General features: G+C 41.8%; 1 protein-coding gene across 1 annotated transcript in view; it reads left to right on the top strand.

Annotated features, from left to right (window-relative positions):
* The window catches only part of THUMPD2 (THUMP domain 2 tRNA and snRNA guanosine methyltransferase), a 168,265-nt gene extending 144,650 nt beyond the window's left edge, over positions 1-23,615 (top strand). The window contains exons 9-10 of the mRNA XM_089681777.1: positions 13,507-13,627; positions 21,837-23,615. Coding sequence (XP_089537903.1) covers positions 13,507-13,627; positions 21,837-22,101 — 386 coding nt within the window. The 3' untranslated portion in view covers positions 22,102-23,615. The remainder of the gene's footprint in view (positions 1-13,506; positions 13,628-21,836) is intronic.
* Positions 23,616-23,858: the final 243 nt, after the last annotated feature.

The following is a 23,858-nucleotide window of genomic DNA, read 5'->3' as shown; positions in this document are numbered from 1 at the left end:
AAAAGCTGTCATTGACAGCATGGATTCTGAGTGCGAAAGGCTAGGCCAAAAAAAGGCTTATCAGAGAAGGTGGTCTCTACCATCCTAGGCGAGAGGAAAAACTCTACAAACGCCATTTACGACAAAATCTGGAGGAAGTTTTCCTACTGGAGGGAGGGGGAACGAGTCGCCAGGAGCTCCTATCCTGCACACAGTACTCAAATTCCTACAAGGAGTACACAAGAACCTAGCAGCTAATACACTCATATTCCAAATAGCGGCCTTGACTAATTATCTGGAATTGAAGTTAGCGGAGGATCCCCTAGTGGTCAGATTCCTGAGGGCTATCACTAGACGTAGAGTCCCATACGCACCCAAATGCACAGTCTGGGATCTAGGAATAGTTCTAAGGAGTTTCCAACATGAGCCATTCAAACCCTTGGAAAAAATGTTCTTTTAGGTAATTAACTCTCATAACTACTCTCTTGTCAGTGATAGAGCCTTACTGTACAACCCTGATGGATAGGATTATCCTCAATACAGACCCAGCATTCCTACCACAGGTCATGTCACATTTCCACAAAACAGAAGAGATTGTAATACCATCATTTTGCGGGAGCCCAAGCAACACCAAAAAAAGAGACTAAAACAAAATCGATGTAAGAAGATGCCTAATTGCATAAATAGAGCGCACTAAAGCATGCAGGCACTTGTCCAGCCTCTGTCTTATTTCAAGGACCAAGGAAAGGTTACATATCCTCTAAAGGCACTATCGCAAGGTGGCTAAAGGAAGCCATCTCAGAAGGATACAAAACCCTGACACTGACACCACTATCTGGCTTGAAAGCACATTGAATTAGGGTTACCGCAGCTACGTGGGCAGAGAAAGCTGGTGCCTTCCCCAGACAGATCTGCAAGGCCGCAACATGGTCCAGCTTCAGAACATTTGCCAGGCACTGCTGGGTAGACCTGTTTGCCAACAAGGATCAGGCATTTGGCAGAAAGGTCTTGCAAGCAGCAGTCCCACCCTAACATACGTATTCTTATACAATCCTCTCATGTGAAGCTGTCCTGGAAGATGACTTGGGAAAACGTAGTTATTTACCTGTTAACTGTATTTTCTGGAATCTTCCAGGACAGTGTAGCTCCCTCCCAATTGATGTATAATTATAAGCTGGTGTTTTACTGCCTAGTGTAAGAATGTTATAGGACCTTAAGTTCCATGGCTTTTCTTTTTTTCCCTGGGATTTTTACTTACAGAGATATTCAATCACCAGCCAGGCTGGGCGACGGCCTGAATAGTCTAGATCCAGCAGTCACCCCAGTCTGGCCAACAAGTGAGCACCTTTCACTTCACGCTCAGTGGGGTCGGTGGTGAAAATCCCCATTCTGGACCAGGGCAGCCAGTGAGTTAAACATCTCATGGGGACACACATGATCAGATGCTGGAGTCAGGGTCAGTATTACCCTGGCTGACAGCCCCCCACTTTGGTGGAGAGCAGGATCTGTCTCGGGAGTGTTACTCTCTATCTTGGCTGTACCAATAAGTAGAGGCCCCCTCCCTCAAGCACAGTGGCAGGCTTCGGGTACTCCCTAAGTGGTAGGCCCTACGAGGTCCCCTCCAGGCTTGCGTTATTGTCTGTGATTCCCCCCCCCCCCCCAAGCCACACATGGGGCTTGTCTGACTGCAATGTGTTCCTCTGCCTGTCCAGTCTGTGTCCCTTGATGGACATGGTGAGATGAGAAGGTTTGCTGCTGCTGAGATGGTACTGCTTCCATGGGCTCCCCCCCTCCCCACCCTACCTTAATGGTATGTGACTAGCAGCTCTGAGGAGTTTGCAGGGATTGATCCTACATGTTTTTTTATCTGTGTAAACTGGGGGTGCTCTGTGCTGCCCCTCCTGGATCTGTGTTTTCTGGTGGGCTCTCCCTCAGCTGTACACACCATGCAGTCGGGCTGCCTGTCAATTTAGGCTGCACCTTTGTGGGCTAGGGGCCCACCATTTTGCCTTGGCGCATTTGCCCTTACATGTTATCACTTCTGCTGGGGAGCAACACTGCGGCCAGTTTCCGGTGGGGTTGTGGTGGGCGGGCTGTGGCTCTGTCATTTTGCTTTTGGGCACTCGCCTTTCTATTTCCGGCAACTGTGTCACTGCGCTCAGTATGGCGCTAGGGGTGGCTGTGCTGTGAGCCCCAGTGTCCTCCTCTGGCTGAGCAGCCCGGGTGGAGGGGGAAGGGGGGCAGATGCATGTCCGATGGCATCACACCCGTGCCTGCTTTTCCTGTGTGACAGCTTAGCCCTTCTGATGGGGAGTCTGGTTGGCCGAGTGTGTGTGCACACCAGAGCTGGTTTGGTTTCTGGGTGCAGTAAATATGCTGATGGCCCTGCCTTCTACCTGTTTGTGGCAACTAGCTGGTTCCCTCTGCTAGCCCTCTGACTTGAGGCTCCTAGGGGCACTGTATGCTCCATCTGGGTCACATGTGGTCTCGGAGGCTGTTATACATTCCTCAGGGTCGGGAGCCTGTTTTGTTATCGTCTCGGGTCTGGTCCCTGGTGGCTAGGGTGACTCTGTTATGATGTCTAAGCTGGTGTGGGTCCCACCTTTCCTACAGAACCGGTGGACACTGCCCCCAAATGTTCATGCAGTTGCTGTGCAAGGATGGGCACTGGTAGCTACACTCAGTTCCTCTGTGCGGGACACCTGACAAATTAAGGATATTCCTGGGGCTACCAAACAGGTTGCGTTCCCCTTTTTAGTAAAGTTCTGCTAGGATCTTGCCTTACCCTGCCATTTGATGTATTGATTTACAAGGCTAGGGAATGTCCACAGCAGACAAAACATTTTTTTTTATGTTTCCTCTATGAGGAGGCCCTTTTGCTAAAGAAGACCTTTCCTTCTATTGTGGTCGCTCCCATCTCTGAGTTGTACAGGGCAATCAGAATACCCATGGAGGAGTCCCCTTCCCTTCAAGGATTCCGTAGACAGGAAGGTGGACTCAGTCGCTGGCTCTGTTTATGGCCACTGGCTTGGCACTTTGCCCGGTTTTTGGCCACAGCCCTTTTGCCTCAGATGCTCACTGAGTTCTTATATCAAAGTTTGGGTACTGAGCGCTTCCTCCAGTCTATGTGGAACTTGCAGACCTACTGGTTCATAGCCTGTGTGCTGCTCCCCTGGAGGTGGCCCCATCTGCTTTTCACACATCCCTGTCTCGGAAGTGGTGCTTCAGTCAGTTCTTTAGCTTAAGTGTTGGTCTGCTGACCAGACATCTAAGAGAGCTTTCATCAATTTGCTGTCCATGGGTGACTGGCTCCTTGGTGCCTCACTGGATGACATTATCACTTCCTTAACAGGATAAAACCTCCCGTGCTACCATTAAACACTGATAAAATCTAAGAAAGCAGCAGGCACCCAACTATATACCGAAATAGAGAGAATGCAGAGGAAGGGGGAATGGTGCTGCGCTAACAAACACAGGGGAATAGAAATAAACTAAAAATGATGGGTGACCACAAAAACATAACGCATGTAAAGAACTGTATAAACAACATAATGCAACTTGTGCATAGAACAGATGTGAAATGGACGTGAATAAGCACGTAATGGACTAAAAATATGTGCTTAAAAAACTAAAAAAGACAAAACAAGTGATAAGAGAATCAAAATAAATGAAATATAATAGAACAAATGACAGGAGAGCCCAAAAGGTGATGTCTAATGGTGGGAAAATACAAAGTGGATGACATAAACGTCAGGACAAATCAATAAAAAGTGAACACAGGCACAAAAATAACACAGCATAAATAATGGTGCCACAACACGTGGATATCAAAAAGTGCACCACCTAAAAAAAAAATCCTCAACTCTATAGGTGCACTGTAAAAGTGAGGCCAGCTAGAAAATATGGTGAAAATACAGTGTACCAATAATAAATGCGTATAACAGCTGAGTGAATAAATCCCAATTAGGAACTGAATGTGAAATAACGAAAGTATCACAATCAATGCTGATGACCCTGATGAAGTCACGTGATATTCGTGACGCAACGCGTTGGTACGTCCATCGTCATTTCCGGAACGCAGTGACGTCATTTCCGGCGCCCGCGCCATATTGGGACTCCATGAAGCCACATGTCATGAGGACAACTGAGGATGTTTGCGGTTACCTGCTAACATGTGAGTGGGTATTTTAATTTAAATAAAATTGACAACATTGCACTATGGAGCCTGTTTCGTTTGTGTCTCTGAGTGGACCCTAGAGGTGTTGCCAGAGCGGTGGAGTGCAGGAAGAGGTCTGGCTAAAGCTACTGTCATTCTGGTCGTATTGAGGGGATCTGCAGGAGATTGTCTGAATACTAGTAGAAACGCTGGTTGGCCCTTGAGGTCATTGCAAGGAGGTGAGGGGGCACTCAGACCATTTTGGGATTTTTTTGGCACGTATGACACATCCACGTGTATGAAGAGTTTCTCACCTGTGTGCTTAAAGTGGACTGATTCATCACCCCTTAGTCACGAATTAAGTGCGTGTCACTTTGGCACCTTGACACCAGTGATTGATATATGTTATTCTATGTTATATACAGTGGGGATCGAAAGTTTGGGCACCCCAGCTAAAAATTTGTATTAATGTGCATAAAGAAGCCAAGGAAAGATGGAAAAATCTCCAAAAGGCATCAAATTACAGATTAGACATTCTTATAATATGTCAACAAAAGTTAGATTTTATTTCCATCATTTACACTTTCAAAATAGCAGAAAAGAAAAAAATGGCGTCTGCAAAAGTTTGGGCACCCTGCAGAATTTATAGCATGCACTGCCCCCTTTGTAAAGCTGAGACCTGCCAGTGTCATGGATTGTTTTCAATCATTGCCTGGGAAGACCAGGTTATGTCAATCTCAAAGGTTTTAAATGCCCAGACTCATCTGACCTTGCCCCAACAGTCAGCACCATGGGTTCTTCTAAGCAGTTGTCTAGAAAACTGAAACTGAAAATAGTTGACGCTCACAAAGCTGGAGAAGGCTATAAAAAGATAGCAAAGCGGTTTCAGATGTCAATATCCTCTGTTCGGAATGTAATTAAGTAATGGCAGTCATCAGGAACAGTGGAAGTTAAAGCAAGATCTGGAAGACCAAGAAAAATATCAGACAGAACAGCTCGCAGGATTGTGAGAAAAACAATTCAAAACCCACGTTTGACTGCACGATCCCTCCAGAAAGATCTGGCAGACACTGGAGTTGTGGTACACTATTCCACTATAAAGAGATACTTGTACAAATATGGTCTTCATGGAAGAGTCATCAGAAGACAACCCCTTCTACGTCCTCACCACAAAAATCATCGTTTGAACTTTGCAAATGAACATATAGACAAGCCTGATGCATTTTGGAAACAAGTTCTGTGGACCGATGAGGTTAAAATTGAACTTTTTGGCCGGAATGAGCAAAGGTACGTTTGGAGAAGAAGGGGCTCAGAATTTAATGAAAAGAACCTCTGTCCAACTGTTAAGCATGGGGTTGGATCAATCATGCTTTGGGGTTGTGTTGCAGCCAGTGGCACAGGGAACATCTCACGAGTAGAAGGAAAAATGGATTCAATAAAATTTCAGCAAATTTTGAATGGTAACTTGATGCCATCTGTGAAAAAGCTGAAGTTAAAGAGGATGGCTTCTACAAATGGATAATGATCCTAAACACACCTCGAAATCCATGGGGGATTACATCAAGAGGCGTAAACTGAAGGTTTTGCCATGGCCTTCACAATCTCCTGACCTCAACATAATTGAAAATCTATGGATAGACCTTAAAAGAGCAGTGCGTGACAGACAGCCCAGAAATCTTAAAGAACTGGAAGACTTTTGTAAGGAAGAATGGGCAAAGATACCTCAAACAAGAATTGAAAGACTCTTGGCTGGCTACAAAAAGCGTTTACAAGCTGTGATACTTGCCAAAGGGGGCAGTACAAGATATTAACTCTGCAGGGTGCCCAAACTTTTGCAGACGCCATTTTTTTGTTTTCTGTTATTTTGAAAGTGTAAATGATGGAAATAAAATCTAACTTTTGTTGACATATTATAAGAATGTCTAATCTGTAATTTGATGCCTTTTGGAGATTTTTCCATCTTTCCTTGGCTTCTTTATGCACATTAATACAAATTTTTAGCTGGGGTGCCCAAACTTTCGATCCCCACTGTATATCCACTTAGGGGGTTCATTCACCCATGCAGTTGTGATTAATTTATTTGCATGCATTTTCTGAGTGTTTTTAGTGCTGGCTGTATATATTAGTAGCGCTGCACCATTTATATTATAATTTTGGATTAAGGTATTTATTGGTACACAGTAGGTGCTAGCAGCTTTATATTTGTTAGGGCCATCTAAGCGCAGGGGCTTTTTTCACTATTTAAAAAAAATATATATAGCAAAAGAGATAAACGCACAAAAAAACCCATGTAATGGAATATGTATTGCCACAGGTGGTGAATAAATCAAAAGAAAATATATTGCGATTGTCCACAATACATAAGTGCATATAAAGTCCAATGATAAAAAACTCCCAAGTGAACTTGATCAGTGGTAGTGAAAGTGATCAATTTGTCAAGCAATCCATCACTGGCTAAATAGCCTCCTCACCTCCACGTTGCGACCCCAAGGGGCAACGCACTTTCAAGGTGCTCAACGCCAAACAGATCAGCAATGGGGCCTTTGCGCTTTAATCCTGGACCATCAACCGTCAGCAATAGTGGAGGTATCCCCCTCACGGAAAAAGTATGCACTGCACAGCCAACTCAAACGATCCCAAAAGAGGAGAAAAGTAACACTCCCATAATGTAGTATATAATACAATTTATTAAAAAGCATATTGCCAAATGCCCACTCACATAAAATCAATGTAAAACCAGCTCAAAGCAGCATGTGACGATTTGGGTGTACTTGCATGGGTGTAGCAAGATGGCGGCTGCTGTCCACGCCGGAACTGATGTCACCACGCTTCTGTTCTACGCGTTGCGTCACGGAACACGTAGGTCGGAAGTGTGGCGACGTCAGTTCCGGCTTGTACGGCAGCCGCCTTCTTGCTACACCCATGCAAGTACACCCAAATCATCACATGCTGCTTGGAGCTTGATTTACATTGATTTTATGTGAGTGGGCATTTGGCAATATGCTTTTTAATAAATTGTATTAAATACTACACTATGGGAGTGTTACTTTTCTCTTCTTTTAGGATCCTTTTGGGTTGGCTGTGCAGTGCATTCTTTTTCCGTGAGGGGGATACCACCACTATTGCTGACGGTTGATAGTCCAGGATTAAAGTGCAAAGGGCCCCATTGCTGATCTGTTTGGTGTTGAGTGCCTTGAAAGTGCGTTGGCCTACGTATTTATGCTGTTATTTTTGTGCCTGTGTTCACTTTGTATTGATTTGTCTTGACGTTTGTCATCCACTTTGTATTTTCCCACCATTAGACATCACCTTTTGGGTTCTCCTGTCATTTGTTCTATTATATCTCATTTATTTTGATTCTCTTATCGCTTGTTTTGTCTTTTTTAGTTTTTTAAGCACATATTTTTAGTCCATTACATCCTTATTCGTGTTCATTTCACATCTGTTCTATGCACTAGTTGCATTATGTTGTTTATATAGGTTTTTTTTACATGTGTTTTGTTTTTGTGGTCACCCACCATTTTTAGTTTATTTCTATTCCCCTGTGTTTGTTAGCGCAGCACCATTCCCCCTTCCTCTGCATTGTAACTTCCTTGTCTTCCAAAAATTGGATCCACAAACTGTTTCTCAAGCTACAAAATACAGTTTCTTCCTATCCGCCAGACAAGATATTCCTTCCACTCTTCATCTCTCCCTGTCTTGTCTGCAGGATTTTTTAGGGGGCAGTGCAGGACCTGCTTCTCCAGGGCATGATCGCACCCAGTTTTGGAAGCGGAGAGGTTTAAGGGGTTTCATTCTGACCAGCTTTCGTTTCCTGGAGAAGGAAGGAGTCTGCCCAATTCTGGCCTTCATGGCCCTGCTTGACCTTGTGAAAGTACAGTTCAGGTTGGAGTCCACTTGTTTGGTGACTTTCCCTCTTTTGGGGTTGTGCATTGTCAGTTTTTGTTGCTCCCCCTTGGTCTGGCCTCTACTGCTTGGGTATTTGCCAAGCTTTTTGCTCCAGCTCTGGCATTGCTGAAACAGCAGGGAATTGCCATGATAGCCTGTCTGGATTACCTCCTCCCGTGAGCAGTCTCATTCTGCGCTAATGCACAATGTGACTCTCTCCATGCGCACTCGGCAGCTGTTGAACTTTAGGAAGTCTGCTGTGATCCTGACGAGGTGTCTGGAGTTACTCCTGTCTCACGAGTGGCCCTCTCTGTGTATTTGCATTTTCTGGGACTCATGGTATCTGTCTTCAAGGTAGTCCCATAAGCGCAGTTCCACAAATCTTATCCAGAGGGGACAACCTGAGAATCTGTTCCGCTTAGGACAATTGGTCAGGGTCTCCGTTCTCTAGTGGCTTTGATCTTCATCTCTTTGAGCCAGGAAGTCTTGTCTCCTTCCCCATTGGACAGTGGTCACGACGGATGCCAGCCTGTCCGGTTGGGAGGGTGGAGTTCTGGATTATTGGTTGGTCCAGGGCCATTGGATTCTGGAAATGTCCCAAGCTACCTATCACTATCCTAAAGTTACAGGTGATCAGACATTGTCTGACTCGTTGGACGAAGTTTCTTTAATTATTATTATACAGGATTTATATAGCGCCAACGGTTTGCTCAGCGCTTTACATTAGAGTGGGTGACAATACAGTAACAATACAGTTCAATACAAGAGGGAATTGAGGGCCCTGCTCATTGGAGCTTACAATCTAGGAGGGAGGGGTGAGTGGTACAATAGGTAAAACTGTGGGGGATGGAGTGGTTGGAAGCATAGCGGATTCCAGTATTAGCAGAGGGCGGGATAGGCTTCCCTGAAGAGATAGGTTTTTAATGATCGCCTAAAGGTAAGTAGGTGATAGTCTGATAGATTGGGGTAGGGAGTTCCAGAGGATGGGTGACGCCCTGGAGAGGTCTTGGAGACAAGCATGGGAGGAGGAGATAAGGGAGCTAGAGAGTAGGAGCGGATTGTATGGTTTGGGTGATATTTAGAGATAAGATCGGATATGTAAATTGGGGCAGTGTTGTGGGTGGCTTTGTATGTCATAGTTAGTGTTTTGAATTTTATCCGTTGGGCAACTGGGAGCCAGTGGAGGGATTGGCAGAGAGGGGTGGCAGATACAGAGCGGTTAGTGAGGTGGATGAGTCTGGCAGCAGCGTTCATGATAGACCGAAGGGGGGAAAGCCTGCAATGAGGTAGGCCAATGAGGAGGGAGTTACAGTAGTCGAGGCGTGATATGACAAGGGAGTGAATAAGTTGCTTAGTGGTTTCCGGGGTTAGGAATGGTCGTATCTTGGAGATGTTGCAGCGGTGAAGTCTATATGATTTTGTCAGCGATTGGATCTGGGGCTGGAAGGACAGATGGGAGTCTAAGATTACACCTAGTACCCTGGCATGAGGGGATGGACTAATGATTGTGTTATCGATATTTATGGTGAAGTCAGTGGAGGTGGCCCGGGCAGGGGGGAATACTAGGAGCTCAGTTTTGGAAAGGTTGAGTTTGAGGAAGTGGAGTGACATCCAAGCCGATATGTCACTTAGTAGGCTAGCAATGCAGATGGAGGCTGAAGGGGTGAGGTGAGGGGTAGACAGATTTGCGCGTCATTAGCATAGAGATGGTAATTGAAGCTGTGGGAGTTTATCAAGCGACCAAGCGAGGAGGTGTAGATGGAGTTGAGAAGGTGTCCAAGGACAGAACCTTGAGGGTCCCCTACAGAGAGAGGGAGTGAAGAGGAGGTGGCAGCGTTATAGGTAACACTGAAGGAGCGCTGCGATAGATAGGAGGAGAACCAGGAGAGAACGGAGTCTCTGATGCCAAGAGAGTGTAGTTTTTTGAGGAGGAGGGGTTGGTCAACCATGTCAAAAGCCGTGGAGAGGTCGAGTAGTAGGAGTATTGAATAGTGGCCATTGGTTTTTGCAGTTGGTAGGTCATTAGAGAGTTTTAGTAGGGCAGTTTCAGTGGAGTGTAGAGGGCAAAAGCCAGACTGTAAAGGGTCGAGAAGGTTGTTGTCAGTGAGGTGGAAGCTCAGATTATTGTAGACTAAGCATTCTAGGGGTTTAGACGTAAATGGCAGCAGGGAGATGGGTCTTAGCTTGTTCAGGTTGGTGGGGTCTAGGGAAGGTTTTTTTTAAGTATGTGCGCATGCTTTAGAGGGGAGGGGAAGGCAACTGAAGAGAGGGAAAGATTGAAGATGTGAGTGAGGGAGCATAGGATTGGAGGAGGAGGGTGACCGAAGGAGTTGTGAGGTGACAGGGTCCAGGGGGCAGGTGGTGAGGCGGACTTTTGAGAAGACCTTGAGGACCTCTTCGGTGGTAGCGAGGTCAAAGGAGGAGAGTTTTGAGGGAGGTATGGTATGAGGAATGCTAAGTGGGGTGGGTGTCTGTGTAGTGGCGATGTCCCTACGAATTGCGTCAATCTTGTTTTGGAAGTGGTTTGCAATCTCGTGGACAGTCAGTAAGGCGCTGGGTGGCGGTGGGGGCGGAGACAGTAGAGAGTTGAAGGTAGAGAAGAGCCAAGAGGACTCGAAGAGAAGGTATTGATGAGAGTGACAAAGTAGGCTTGTTTGGCAGCGTGAAGGCAGGAAGTGTATGTTAAAGGTTATACAGTTAGGATTATATCAGACAATGGCCTATGCCATTCACAAGGGAGAGACAAGGAGCTTGGCAACAGCACTGGAGGCCTCACACATTATTCGGTGGGCAGCAGTTCACATGCTGGCTCCTTCCACCGTTTACATTCCGGGCGTAGATAACTGGCAGGTAGACGTCCTCACTCATCAGGCGTTGGATCAAGGAAAATGGTCTCTGCACCTGGACATGTTTCCTAGATTCTGTCTGTGGTGGGGCATACTGGACATGGGTTAGTATGTCTGTCCAATACAACCTCCTTTTCGAGGGCGGACTCTTTTTTTGGTGATGACAGTCCTAGAAATGGCCTGGCAGCTTCCTCTGCCACTATTTTTTTTTTAATTATTATTTTTCGATAGATTGGCCAGACGGTTGTCATGATTTGACATTATGCCTTTGAAGGGTTGGGTTCCTCCCTTTTCCTGTTATGGCATTCTCTATCAGGGTGATTAGTGCCTCTTGGTTGTCCTGACCTCAAGCGTCTGTGTCTCAAGTTTGTATGGCAACTACTTGGTCGTCTGTGCATACCATTACCAAGGTTTCCACAGTTGCTGTTTTGGCATTTTTGGCTGCATGTTTTGACCGCAAGTTTTTGTGGGCAGCTGTTTGAGGTTCTTAGTTTTTGGATGATCTTACATGTTCTTTAGTTCTCCACCCCTTTATTGAGGCACTGCTTGGTGCTTACCTACAGTCAAGTTTATGAAAGAGTTGTGTCTATCAATGAACATAAGAGAAAACTGGATATTTTGTTACGCACTGTAAAATTTCTTTCTCTGATTTAGTTGACAGCACTCTTTGTTTTTTTTCTCTTGTACTGCCTGGAGATGAACTGAGCTGCTTATGGCAGAGAAGGGGTTTGCTACCAGCTAGGTCTGCCCATAGGAAGTGCTGTGTTCCTTTTTTTTTTTTCTTAATCTAGTGTCCCACTATTGAAGGTGGTGCTATAACCCTATGGTCAAGATTATGGAAGAACTGTGTCAGTCAATGAACTCCGAGAAAGGGATTGTTCGATAACAATAAAATCCAGTTTTTCCCCATTCATGAACTAACTGAATGGACAATTTATGACAAATTGGCTTCTCCTGAGAAGGTTTTCACCCCTCAAATAATTATTACTGAGCTACAGTATATCTATTAAAAAGTAGTCTGTTCTGGTAGTAGATCCTGCTGTCCACAAGCATCTGTGGTTTTAACCAAACATTGTTCTGCGCCTATAGGAAATGACTATTTGTTTAAGGATTCTGCTGATGGAAAATTTGAGATGCTCTTAAAGGCATTCTTTACTCTTGAAGCTGCAGCCCTGTAACCAGCTATTGCTGCAATTTCAGTTTGTCAAACCGCAGCTAATTGGACTAGGGTGATGAACGCTCAACTGGATCCTGTCTTTCATGATCAAACACTGTCTTCTGCCCTAATTGTTTGTGATGATATCCTAGAGCAGGCCATGAAACAAATTTCCAGAACTCCTCATTTCTGTACATATGCACAGAATCTTATGGCTGAAAGAATATTCAGCTGAAGCTGTTTGTAAAAGATGCCTCACTCATATGCCCTTTGAAGGAGGATGTCTCTTTGGTGAGGCATTTGACAAGTTCTTAAAGGATGTCACTTGAGGAAAGAATCCTCCTTCCACAGTAAAGTCTCCAAAACCTCCTCTTCAGGGCTTTTATCTACTCAAAATACATATCACCCAACCATTCTCATCAAAGCCAAAATTCAGCTCTTCTTTTCGGTGCAAAACTTGGAACACAAAGCCCACCAAGTCTAATCCCAAGCCTCCTTCACAATGAGGGGGTGCTCACACATAAGAGTAGGGGGTTGTCTGGTATAGTTTACATTCCTCTGGGTGACAGCCATCCCAGACTTATGGGTTCAATCAGTGGGGTAAAAGGAGTAAACAATAGAGTTCCAACACTACACTTCTTTTTTCAAGCCAACCAAAATCTGCCCAAGGACAGTCAATCCAGTCTGCTCTGAAGGAGATTACAATCTAAGGTCCCCAACTCACATTCATACATACAAATACTAGGGCCAATTTAGACAGGAGCCAATTAACCTACCAGCCTGTCTTCAGACTGTGGCCTCTAGGCAGCAAGTGGTTAAACAAAAACATATTCTAAGCCTGTTGTGTTACCAGATCACCAGGTGAAAACAAAGAAAAAAGTCTAAAAAATTAAAACAAATGCAGCCACAATATCTAATGATTGGTAAGCTGCAATATATTAAATTTTTTGTTTTAATACCACCTTAAAGTTTCTAGTATTCAGACTTTATGTTGGGTAGAGACAAACATCCTGTGAATCAAGACAGATGTTTGCTTATCCCTAAAAGTGATCGGAATGAGGATTACACTTTGTTGACCTTTTTATAAATAAAAAAAATTTAGAGGTTCGTATTTTTGGTAATTACTTCTGGCTTGATAAAGTATTTATTGCAATCCAAGACATCACCTCTGTATCCTGCTGATGGAGTGATTTTAGCAGCCATATATCTTTCAGGTTTTTAAGGTTTTAAAGAAGAACACATCAATATGGGAAGTACTTGATATTGCACATCTTTCTTTGTCAGTTGGAATTTTCTTGAAGTAATTAAGTAACTATGTTAAATTGCCAGACCAAATTCCATAAACATGATGGATCATGCTAAAGTAAAGGAACAATCCAGTGCAAAATCATTATCAGTTTGAATCTTCCACCTTTTGAGATTTTTTTTTAAATGCTGTTATCTATATAATTGTGTGTAAAACATTGTTTTATGTTATGTAGATATTCCAGTTCTGTCAGAGAGTATGGATGTTGTGATTTCTGATATCCCATTTGGAAAAAAATTTAAATGTTTTAAAGATATAAAAGAACTTCTGCCTGACATCATCAGAGAAATGGAAAGGTATGTACTATTTCAAAACTGATCTACAGTGAGTTAAAGAAAAGTTCTGAGAACTATCTTGCCCGGCATTCATACTGTCATACTACACAAGCATTTCTACATTCGTTATTGATCCATATAATTAATGTTTAGAACAAAGGAAGAAGTGAGCGCTTTAAACGGACAAGCAGCTGAAACACATAGGAACAACCAAAAAAAATTCCTCACATGAATATAATTATAAAGTGCAGCGCTAAAATTGTGACTTGAAAATAAAAAAGGGGGAAAGGCAAAAAACAGGAAAATTAAGTCCCAATGTAAAAAAAGGTCCCAGTAAAGATGACTTCAGGTGGCCGTGCACACTGGCCAGAGGTGCATGCAATGTGGCAGAGATAGAGTCTAAGATGTAGTCAGGGAACAGAGGTAGATACAATCCCTGGATCAGTGAAGATCCTCAGACCAAAGCAGCACACGTTCCACTAGACAGCAAGGAAGAAATCACAGCTCCACCGGAGAAAACCACCACTCCTCCACTCCACATCAGCGGTATCTAGGAGGAGATACTCCCCACAAAGGAATCAAGAAAAATGCCCATGGTGAGGTATAATCGAATAGGTTTAATAAGTATAAGACAGGATGCATCCAGTAGCAATCAAGTAAAACAGTACACAGCTAGCAAAGCAAAAGGCTAGCAACAAAGCAAACAGGACTAACCGTCCTGTCAGATGTAGTGGCCGCCGGAGCTCCACAATGCTCCGACGGCGTGGCGTCAAGGCGTGCGCAGGTTCCTCCTTACGCGTTACGTGCCAAGCACATCCTCAGAGAAAAGAACCGGTGTACGCCGTGACACAGGTCGGAGCTAAATAGATCAAAAGGCGCATGCGCAATAGCCAGGCGCCATTTTGTCGTAGCTCTAAAAAGGTCTGCATGTCCATCCGAGACTACCAGAGAGACAGCAGACGATACAGCAGTTAAAACAGGTGTACAAATATTATTAAGAAAAGTCATACATGAACAGATAATAATAATGAGTAATAGAACCATACAAAAGGGGGAAAATTAAAACTGCAAATATGGGCAATATCATGATTATTTAGAAATCTAAGCTAGATCGCAAGGCGTGTGCGCCCTAGCCAAATGCCAATTAGTCACAGTTCCATAAAAAAACACAACAGAGGACACAGTCTACACGCTCATACTAAATTAACAGGAGAGCAAGCGACCATACCTCAATTATGGAATACATGCAAAAAATTCTCCATATCTCAAAAAAAGGTCATTCATAGTGGAGAAAGAAGGTTTAGGGATAAAAAGTAGATAATCATGACATGGGCCAGTAAATACATATACCACAGCAATATTAATCATGTGATAGCAATAACCACGTAAAGATGTATTAAAGCAAAAATCAAGAAATTAAAATACATAAAAATTGAGTAAAAAATGAAAATTAATCACTGTAAATTCAACTATTGTCTATAAAACAATTTACGTCAAGTTCGACGTTAAGGCCCCGTGGGTATAAAGTATCCAGTTGACAAATGTACCAAGTCTCTAACTGTGAGACAGCTCGGGTTTTGTGAGTGCCCCTCCAATGTGGAACAACAATATCAATTCCAATGAATCTCAGAAGGGAAGGGTCTCTCCCATGATGACGTCTGAAATGTAATGAGAGGGAATGATCTTTAAAGCCCTTTCTAATATTATTTATATGCTCTCTGAGCCGATCACGTAACCTTCTCGTGGTGCGGCCTACATACTGCTTGGAGCAGGGGCATTCAAGTAAGTAGACTACATGTTTGCTGTTACAACATATAAACTTGTCTATGTCATATGTGTTGTTATTAGAACTGGAACGGAAAGTGGTAATTTTCCTTTTTCTATTACCATCTACTTTACAAGCTATGCATTTATTGCACGGATAGAAACCTTTATAATTAAATAAGGCCAGAGGTTTAGCAGGAGGATTAATCACATTAGGAGATATAATATCTCTCAAAGTAGATGGCTTACGAAAAATAACCTCTGGTGAGTAAGGTAAGATTTTGTTTAAAATGGGATCAGCTCTCAAAATTTGCTAATTCTTTTTAATGATATGACGGATAGATCTATGTTGAATAGAAAAGGTGGTAATAAAGGGGCAAACTAGATTCTTAGGGGGTTTGGGGTTAGATGTAAGAAGTTGTTCCCTTCCCATATTTGCGACCATACTAATGGTGCCATCAAGCGTAGATGTATTATAGCCTTTTTCAATGAATCTATCCTTCAAAATTGAAGCTTGTGTATGGTAATCCTTTAGATCGGTACAATTCCTCCTGATCCTCTGAAACTGGCTTTTAGGGATGTTAGAAAGCCAGTTAGGATGGTGGCAGCTGTCAAGAGGAATGTAGCTGTTACGATCGGAAGGTTTGAAGTAAGATTTGGTAACAATCCTACCACCAACGTTCATAAGAACTAAATCCAAGTAATTGACTTCCACCATACTATAGGTGTATGTCAAATTAATATTGCTAATGTTGTAATTGAGCGTTCCAAAAAAGTTAATAAGAGACTGCTCACTGCCATTCCATAACAAAAGTACGTCATCAATATACCTCTTGTAGAAGGATAATTCAGGCCACTCCCTAGCATAAATGACCTCCTCCTCCCAGTATGACATAAAGAGGTTGGCGAGGCTGGGGGCAAACTTAGCCCCCATAGCCACGCCTTTAATCTGCAGGTAGAAATTGCCATCGAACCACATATAGTTCTTTTTCATCGCAAAATCCAATAGTTCAAGGATAAAACACATATGTGGTGCGGTTAGAGAGCTGTGATTTTTTAGATAATACTCAACTGCCTGCAAACCTTCATGGTGGCTAATACTACTATATAGAGCTTCCACATCTGCAGTAACTAAGTAGGTAGTGGTGTTGGTGGCAACATCTTGTATAGCATTTAATACTTGCTTGGTATCCTTTAAATAGGATGGTGTAAGAGCAACTAGTGGCTGAAGATAATAATCTATATAAGCTCCAATCTTGGAGCAAAGGGAATTGATCCCGCTTACAATAGGCCTACCCGGAGGGTGCACAGCGTCCTTATGCACCTTGGGTAAAATATACATAATGGGTAATCTGGGTACCTTAGGACACAAGAAAACCTTTTCTTTCTGATTAATTAACTTATTGTCAAACCCAGAACTGATAATACTCTTGAGGGATTTCTTGTATTTCAAAATAGGGTTATTATTCAAAGGTAGGTATGTGGTGGTGTCATTCAAAATTTTGTAAACCTCATCAACGTAATATTGCTTATCAAGGATCACTACACCCCCACCTTTATCCGCCGGGCGGATAACCAAATCTTTCTTCTCCAAAAGAGAACTCATAGCTTTTCTAGTTGAATAGTCAGTGTGACATTTTTTAACAGGAAGACTATTTAAATCCCTTATAACCTGCTCACGGAAAAGACCCACTGCAGAATTGACTTGAGGAGGAGGATTGAAGGTGGAAGCATTGCTCAAATTAGAGTAACTGGATTTAACAGGCTCCTTACTAATAGGGTTGGAGAGGAAATATCTCTTGATGGATAATTTCCTTGAGAATTTGTGAACATCTATGAAAGCCTCAAATTTTCAAGTCACAATTTTAGCGCTGCACTTTATAATTATATAATTAATGTTGTTTTTTATTCTGATAACTAAGCCAAAGAAGTGGAAACCATTTTTCTGCTGATATTAAGTAGGTACACTTAAGAATATTCTTACGTGGATACATAGTTTTATGTAATAAATGTGTATTATTAAAAATAAGCTTACCATTTTTGTTTACCTTTCGGATAGTAGCTAAATGCAAAATATTTCTGTTAAGTTTTCAGGACTAATCAATACTACAGAAGAAATCTGTTATGACTAATGAATATCTGATTTCCTCTGGTCTCCCTAAGCTAACACAAACACAACACAGCTAGAGCTCCCCATTATAACAGAAGAATTCCTGGCCACTATAAAAACTTTAAAACATAGCCAAGCAGCTGACTCAAAGTCTTGTTGTGCCCCTAAACCCAAATTTTCCAAAGCATTCAATTCTGTCCATGAACAACATGATTTCCCAGTTGATGCATTCCAAGCATAATTAACAGTTTTCCCAAAGAGGCTAAATATTCAGGTTTTTGCACTAGCCATAGACCAGATTCCTTTCTAAATACATATATCTTAAAATAATCTAAAAAATAAAGCCTCCCCTAGCAAGCCAGCCACATTCTATTCCCCATTATCAGTGGGGATATATATAGCACCAGTAGGCAGAAGAATAGAGCCCCATCTTTGGTATTCATGGGAGAAATATTGCTGGTATCGATTGGAAGAATAGTACCCTACCTTTGGTGTCAGTGGGAGGTAGAGTGCGGCATCCCTGGTGTCAGTGAATAGTTCCTCTTTACATTGTGGGAGTAATAGTAACCCATTGTTCATGTCAGTGGGAGAAATGGTGCCCCAGTGTTGGTGTCAGTGGAAAGAATAATGCATCGTTGGTGTCGGTGGAAAGAAAAATAGCTCACTGTTGGTGTCAGTGAAAGGAATAATGCCCCATTGTTGGTGCTAATGGAAAGAATAGTGCAACATCGTTGGTGTCAGTGGAAGGAATTGTGGCTCATTGTGGGTGCCAGTGGAAGAACTAGTGCCCCATTGTTTGTGTCAGTGGGAGGAATAGTTCCCCAAGGGCCAAATAAAAGTAAGCCAAGGGTCGCAGTTTGGAGACTAAGAAAAAATCATATGCCACTGACTGATCACCATTTACTGTTATCCCATAGCAGCACTTTGGATCAATGTACCTCAGACCCTGTTCCCATTAAACATTAGAACCCATCAGGGTTGTCCCCTGCTCCTTTTAATCATCTTCAGAAGCATTGCTCAGAAAAATCCTAACATAGCAGACAACTCTACCAATTTTGCCTAGTATTACGTAGCTGCATATATTTTCTACTTTGCTACCTAAAACAACACTTTTCAACCTCCTAGAAAAATGTTCTTTACTCTATTGGGCACTGATAGGCGGCACCGATTGGCACTGATGCACTTACCAGGGCCCTAAACAAAGCGCTGTCAGGATTGATGGTTATCGGCTTTTCTTTTCTCACACATTGACGGCGCTGAGGAACGGAAAAGCCAATAACCAGCAATCTGTTTACATGTGATGAAGCTGTGATTGGACACAGCTGATCACATGGTAAAGAGCCGCTGTAATTGGCCCTTTACCGTGATCTGTGATCAGTTATGTCCAAAGGACACAGCACTGACAGAGTGCGCTTGATGACATCTATAGATGCTCTCCCAGAGCAAGAGAACAGTGCTGTAGCCATCTTTTGGCTATATCGCGATATTAAAGTGGTTAAACAAGAATTTTACAAATGCAATAAAGACATACATCTAGTCTAAGGGAAATGCTATTTTAGGGATGAATGTTCCACCCTGTCTGCTCCATCTGTGTCAGACAATCTTAATTGAGATTCTGAATGCATTCTTGCGCTCACTGGGATGGAAGTTCATCTTGTTTATCTGGTAAACAAAACACAAACAAAATGAGTATTTGAATAGGTAGAGAAGTCCTTAGTGCAGGTAGCACCCTATCATGAATTCTAGATTGGTGTATGCACAGGAAAACTAAACCCTGGATAGAAGAGTTTAGGAAGAAGCCAACCTTCCCACACAAGAATTTCCCTTTGGCTCTCCAGAGCTTTCCTGGGCCGGCATTGAACCCATCCTGTGATAAAAAGCTACCTTAAAATTAGCACCTATCTCCGGCTGTATCCCTGAATCATCTTCCTCTTCTCTCTGTAATGATTCCAGAACCGAAAAAATAGTCCAAACCTGGAGTCCAAGACAAACAGTTTGAATTCTTAATCGCTATAAACAAAACTAGATTCAAGTACTTCCAGATGACAACTATTTTCATATCCCAGAGACTCAAACTATACACTAATAGTTAATGTTTCAGCTTTCAGCGATCTACCCACTTCTTTCTTTCAGATAAACTTTTTTCCTCCAGAAGTCTGCACTCTTCTCCATCTGATTTTTTTTTTTTTCAATCTTTCTGGGGTAGTACCTATGTATTCAGTTCTTGAGAATGTCCCATGGTGTATGAATAAGTTGCCTTTCTTATACTGTAAGATTAACCGCTTGCCCACCGCCCTATAGCAGAAATACGGCTACAAGGCGGCAGGGCCGTGCAAAATCATGTATATATACGTGATTTGCATTTCAGGGTAGGCACCGCCATGGCAGCTAGGGATGTCAATCACCAGGTCCCAGCCGCCGATTTCCCGCCAGCACCCAGCAATCGTTGGGAAAAACTGACAGAAGAGAGATCTGTGTGTAAACAACACAGGTCTCTCTCCTGTCAGCAAGGACATGTTGTGTTGTATCTCTTTGCACAGCAGAGAGGTAGAAAACAGCATGTCTCTAAAGTAAAACACACACAGGACATAGTTAACCCTTTGCCCTAGATGTTAACCCCTTCCTGCCCAGTGCCAGTAGTACAGTGTTAGTGCTTTTTATTGGCACTGATCACTATTATAGTGTCACTGGGGATGTCAGTGGTAGTTACCCCCCAGTGTCATAATGGCCACCGCAGTGCCTCTACAAGTCGCTGATCGCCGCCATTACTAGTATAAAAAAAAATAAAAGTTCCAGTATATATGCTGCCATTTGTAGATGCTATAACTTTCACGTAAACCAATTAATTTACATGCATTGGGATTTTTTTTTTTTATAGCAAAGATATGTAGCAGAATACATTTTGGCCTAAATTTGCCAGAATTTGATTTTTTAAAATTTTTTTATTGGATAAAGTTTATAGCGCAAACAATAAAAAACACAGAGGTGATCAAATACCACTGAAATAAAACTCTATATGTGCGAAAAAATATACATAAATTTCATTTATTTACAGCGTTACATGACCACACAATTGTCAGTTAAAGTAACTCAACGCTGTATCTCAAAAAATGGCCTGGTCAGGAAGGGGGGTAAATCCTCTGCAGGGCAAGTGGTTAAACTAAGAGGAATTTTGACTTGTAAATCCCATAGCTTGGAATATAATACAGGACATGGGGAATATAATACAGGATACCCTCCCTAAACTCTCCAAGTTACTCATTACTTGCTGGAAAACTGTGGACTCATGGAGTGGGGTATGGTTAAAGGGGAGGCATGTCCTCAAAAGCTTGCCAGTGTATTTGCTAGCATATGGATATGGACAATTGCTCTCTGCTCAGATAGTCTTTTACAAACTGTAGATAGCATCTAGGTGTTAAGGTCAAACTAGTAAATGTATACAGTTCACATATCAAGGTTCCATATATATCAAATAAAACTGTAATGGCGTTGATTTAATAAAGGCAAATAGGCTGGTTATTTTGCAAAGGAATTTGCCCCATTGCTTAGTAAATCAGGTGAAGCTCTGCTGACTTTTATCATCCAATCATGTGCAAGCGGAAAAGCTATTTTTTATTCCCTTGCATGTGATTGGGTATTCTCTACAAAGTGAAACTTCACCACATTCACTATGCTCTGTAGCAAATGTTCTTGCAAAGTGAACATCCTATTTGCCTTTAGTAAATCAACTTCAATATCTTTATCTGTATAAAATTATACTAGGCAGATTTGCATGCAAAATCAACCTTAAATTAGGTCTTGAAAATGGGTCAGGTATTTCTTAATCACAGTCCTAGAACAAATCTGGAGCAAATAAGTCAGAAAAGTTGTAATTCCTTATTTCTTTACTTGTTCCATATATGTGACCGATGTGGCGTGCACGGCTTGAATTATGGGTGATTCCTGCTGAATCAGCCAAAATTAAATGTGTGGGTGGCCCTTTGGGTACTACGCTGCTCAACAAACTTCAATTGCAAAGTCAATCGATGCACATAAAAAACAGTGACTGCATCCAATCAGCTGTTGATGGAAGTATACATACAACTGGCAGGGAAGATTCCTCTATCCATACTGTTTAGTGTGGATGAGCGACTCAAGTAGTTTCTCTCATTCAGCTAGCAGATCTGAACAAGATAAATCTAAATATGTATGGATAACCTTAGTGTATTGAGCAGGGCATATAACATTTTCAAAAGGGAGAGGTCAGTAATTGCAGCCAATACATTTCTGACATGATCGTGTTCTTGAAGCCATTTTAAAGTCTCTTGGTCACCTTATTTTTAAAATTCAAAACTTTTTTTTTTTTTTAATTTTCAGAGTCCTACGTATTGGAGGAGTGATTGTATTACTGCTCAGTCAAAATCTTCACTATTACTTGAAGAAAAACTTTAATTTTAAATCTGCTCAAACTACTAAAGTCAATCATGGAAAAGAAGCATTCCTTCAGTGTAAAGATGAAAGTATGTGTTTGAGAAAAGACTTTGTACAGAATTACTATTTTCAGTCTTTGGTTCATGTTGAATCTCATCCAGTTAGCCTAGGAGTGACTGAAGCTGTAATGTTTAAATGTAAAAAGATATAAACATCGTATTTTTTTTATTTTTTTTTAACAAATATTTGAATTAACAGTTTGTTACTTGTGTAATTTATGACTACACAGCAGGAAAGTAACACATTTAACTGCCATTTAACTGCCTGCCTGTGGGGGCAATTTTTAAGTTTTCCACATGCTGAAAATACAATTTATTTTTTTTTACTAGAAAATTACTTAGCAGCCCCATACCTTCAATATTTTTTTGAAAGCATTGGCCCTGAACAATGAAATGTTAGCAGTTCCAGTTTTTTAAAGTCAAACAATATTTGTGCAGTCGTTTATCAAACTCAAAATTTTCACGAAAAAATACACCTGAATTTAGTACACACAAACACAATATAATGCTCAGTTTTTTATAAAAGCTGATGATATGTCAAGTAAATGTTTTATAATAAAATTCCTCCTGCGCTGATATGGACCCCAAGCCCTACCCTTCAGCTGCTAATGCTCAAACTGATACCAAAACAGTGCAAAAAAATATAAGATATAAAATAGTGTAGCGCTAGTATACTAAATCACCATAAATATTAATTCATGGGCAAATCAAGCCTTAATGTGAAAAGTGATATTGAAAGCATACATAAATGTGACACATCCTAAAGTGACAAAATCATCTTGGTGCCCTACACACGTGCCAGCAAATAACTCAACAATGTTAATTAAAATGTAAAAATGCAAACATATATCTTGTGATAGTGCCACTTCAAATCTCATAAATAAATAAAAAATATAAGTCCAATATTTGAATAATTAGGTGATGCAACATACACATGCAATGTGCAATTAGTGCTCAATTGTGTGAGTGCCAACACACTTTTCCACTCCAGCTGCAGTGCCTCCTCACCTCCTTTCTGCGATGCCTAGGGGCCAGAAAGCCTTCAGGATCACCCTGGATCCTCAACAATCCCGGCTGGTAAATCTCCTTCCCAAGCTGTTTTCCTATTAAGCCTCCTCCAAACTTTCTCCTCTGTGACCTTTAAGGTTCTCTAAGCAGGTATTCTGTGAAATCTCACTCACATATTAGTGAGCAAAAAAGAGATCCTCCATAGTGTAGCAAATCAAGCTTTGCAGTTCATTTATTTGTCATTTAGTGAGCAAATTTTTGACAATAAGCATTTGCATGTGAGCATGGGGGAACGATGCGTTTTTTAACTTTTTTTTTTTTTTACACTTTTTTTTTTGTTTGACTTTATTGCAATCACAAGCGGTGAAAATGGATAGTGTTTGATCATATGCTCCCTTGTTTGTACCGGCCAAGAAATGACAGCCCTGAAATCTGCACTGAAAAGAATCCTCGCCACTTTAGGCTTCATTAGTTGCAGAGGAGATCAGGGAATGGCCGCAAAGTCACTCAATCACTTTTACATGAAAGCAGGTTGCCGGCTTTAAAAAGCAGTACCAGGATTCATCATACTGGTAAAACAGCTTGCTGTCGAGACTGTATATGCTGTATATGTTACACTGGGCAGCAAATGGTTAAATAAACATTCAAGAAGCCCAAAGTGCACTTTCATTGTCTTTAACTGTCTAAATCTTTCTAAAACAGTCTCTCAACCTTCTATACTAAAGTGTGGGGTCTTGTGAGCTATTATGGTGTATGCTACACTGTTAAAATATTACCAGTGCTGTGTGGTAAAATAAATACAATATTAAAATGAAATTATCATAAATAGTGTAAATACATGTCCTTATTGTAATAGTGTAAATAAATGTCCTACTAAGTCCTTGACCTTGACACTTCTTCC

This window comes from Staurois parvus, unplaced genomic scaffold (genome assembly GCF_062004578.1).
Source record: "Staurois parvus isolate SC_StPar_1 unplaced genomic scaffold, SC_StPar_1.0 ptg000277l, whole genome shotgun sequence".
Taxonomy (NCBI): Eukaryota; Metazoa; Chordata; class Amphibia; order Anura; family Ranidae; genus Staurois; species Staurois parvus.
The sequence above is the reverse complement of the archived record's forward strand: the minus strand, read 5'-3'. Positions and strand labels throughout refer to the sequence as shown.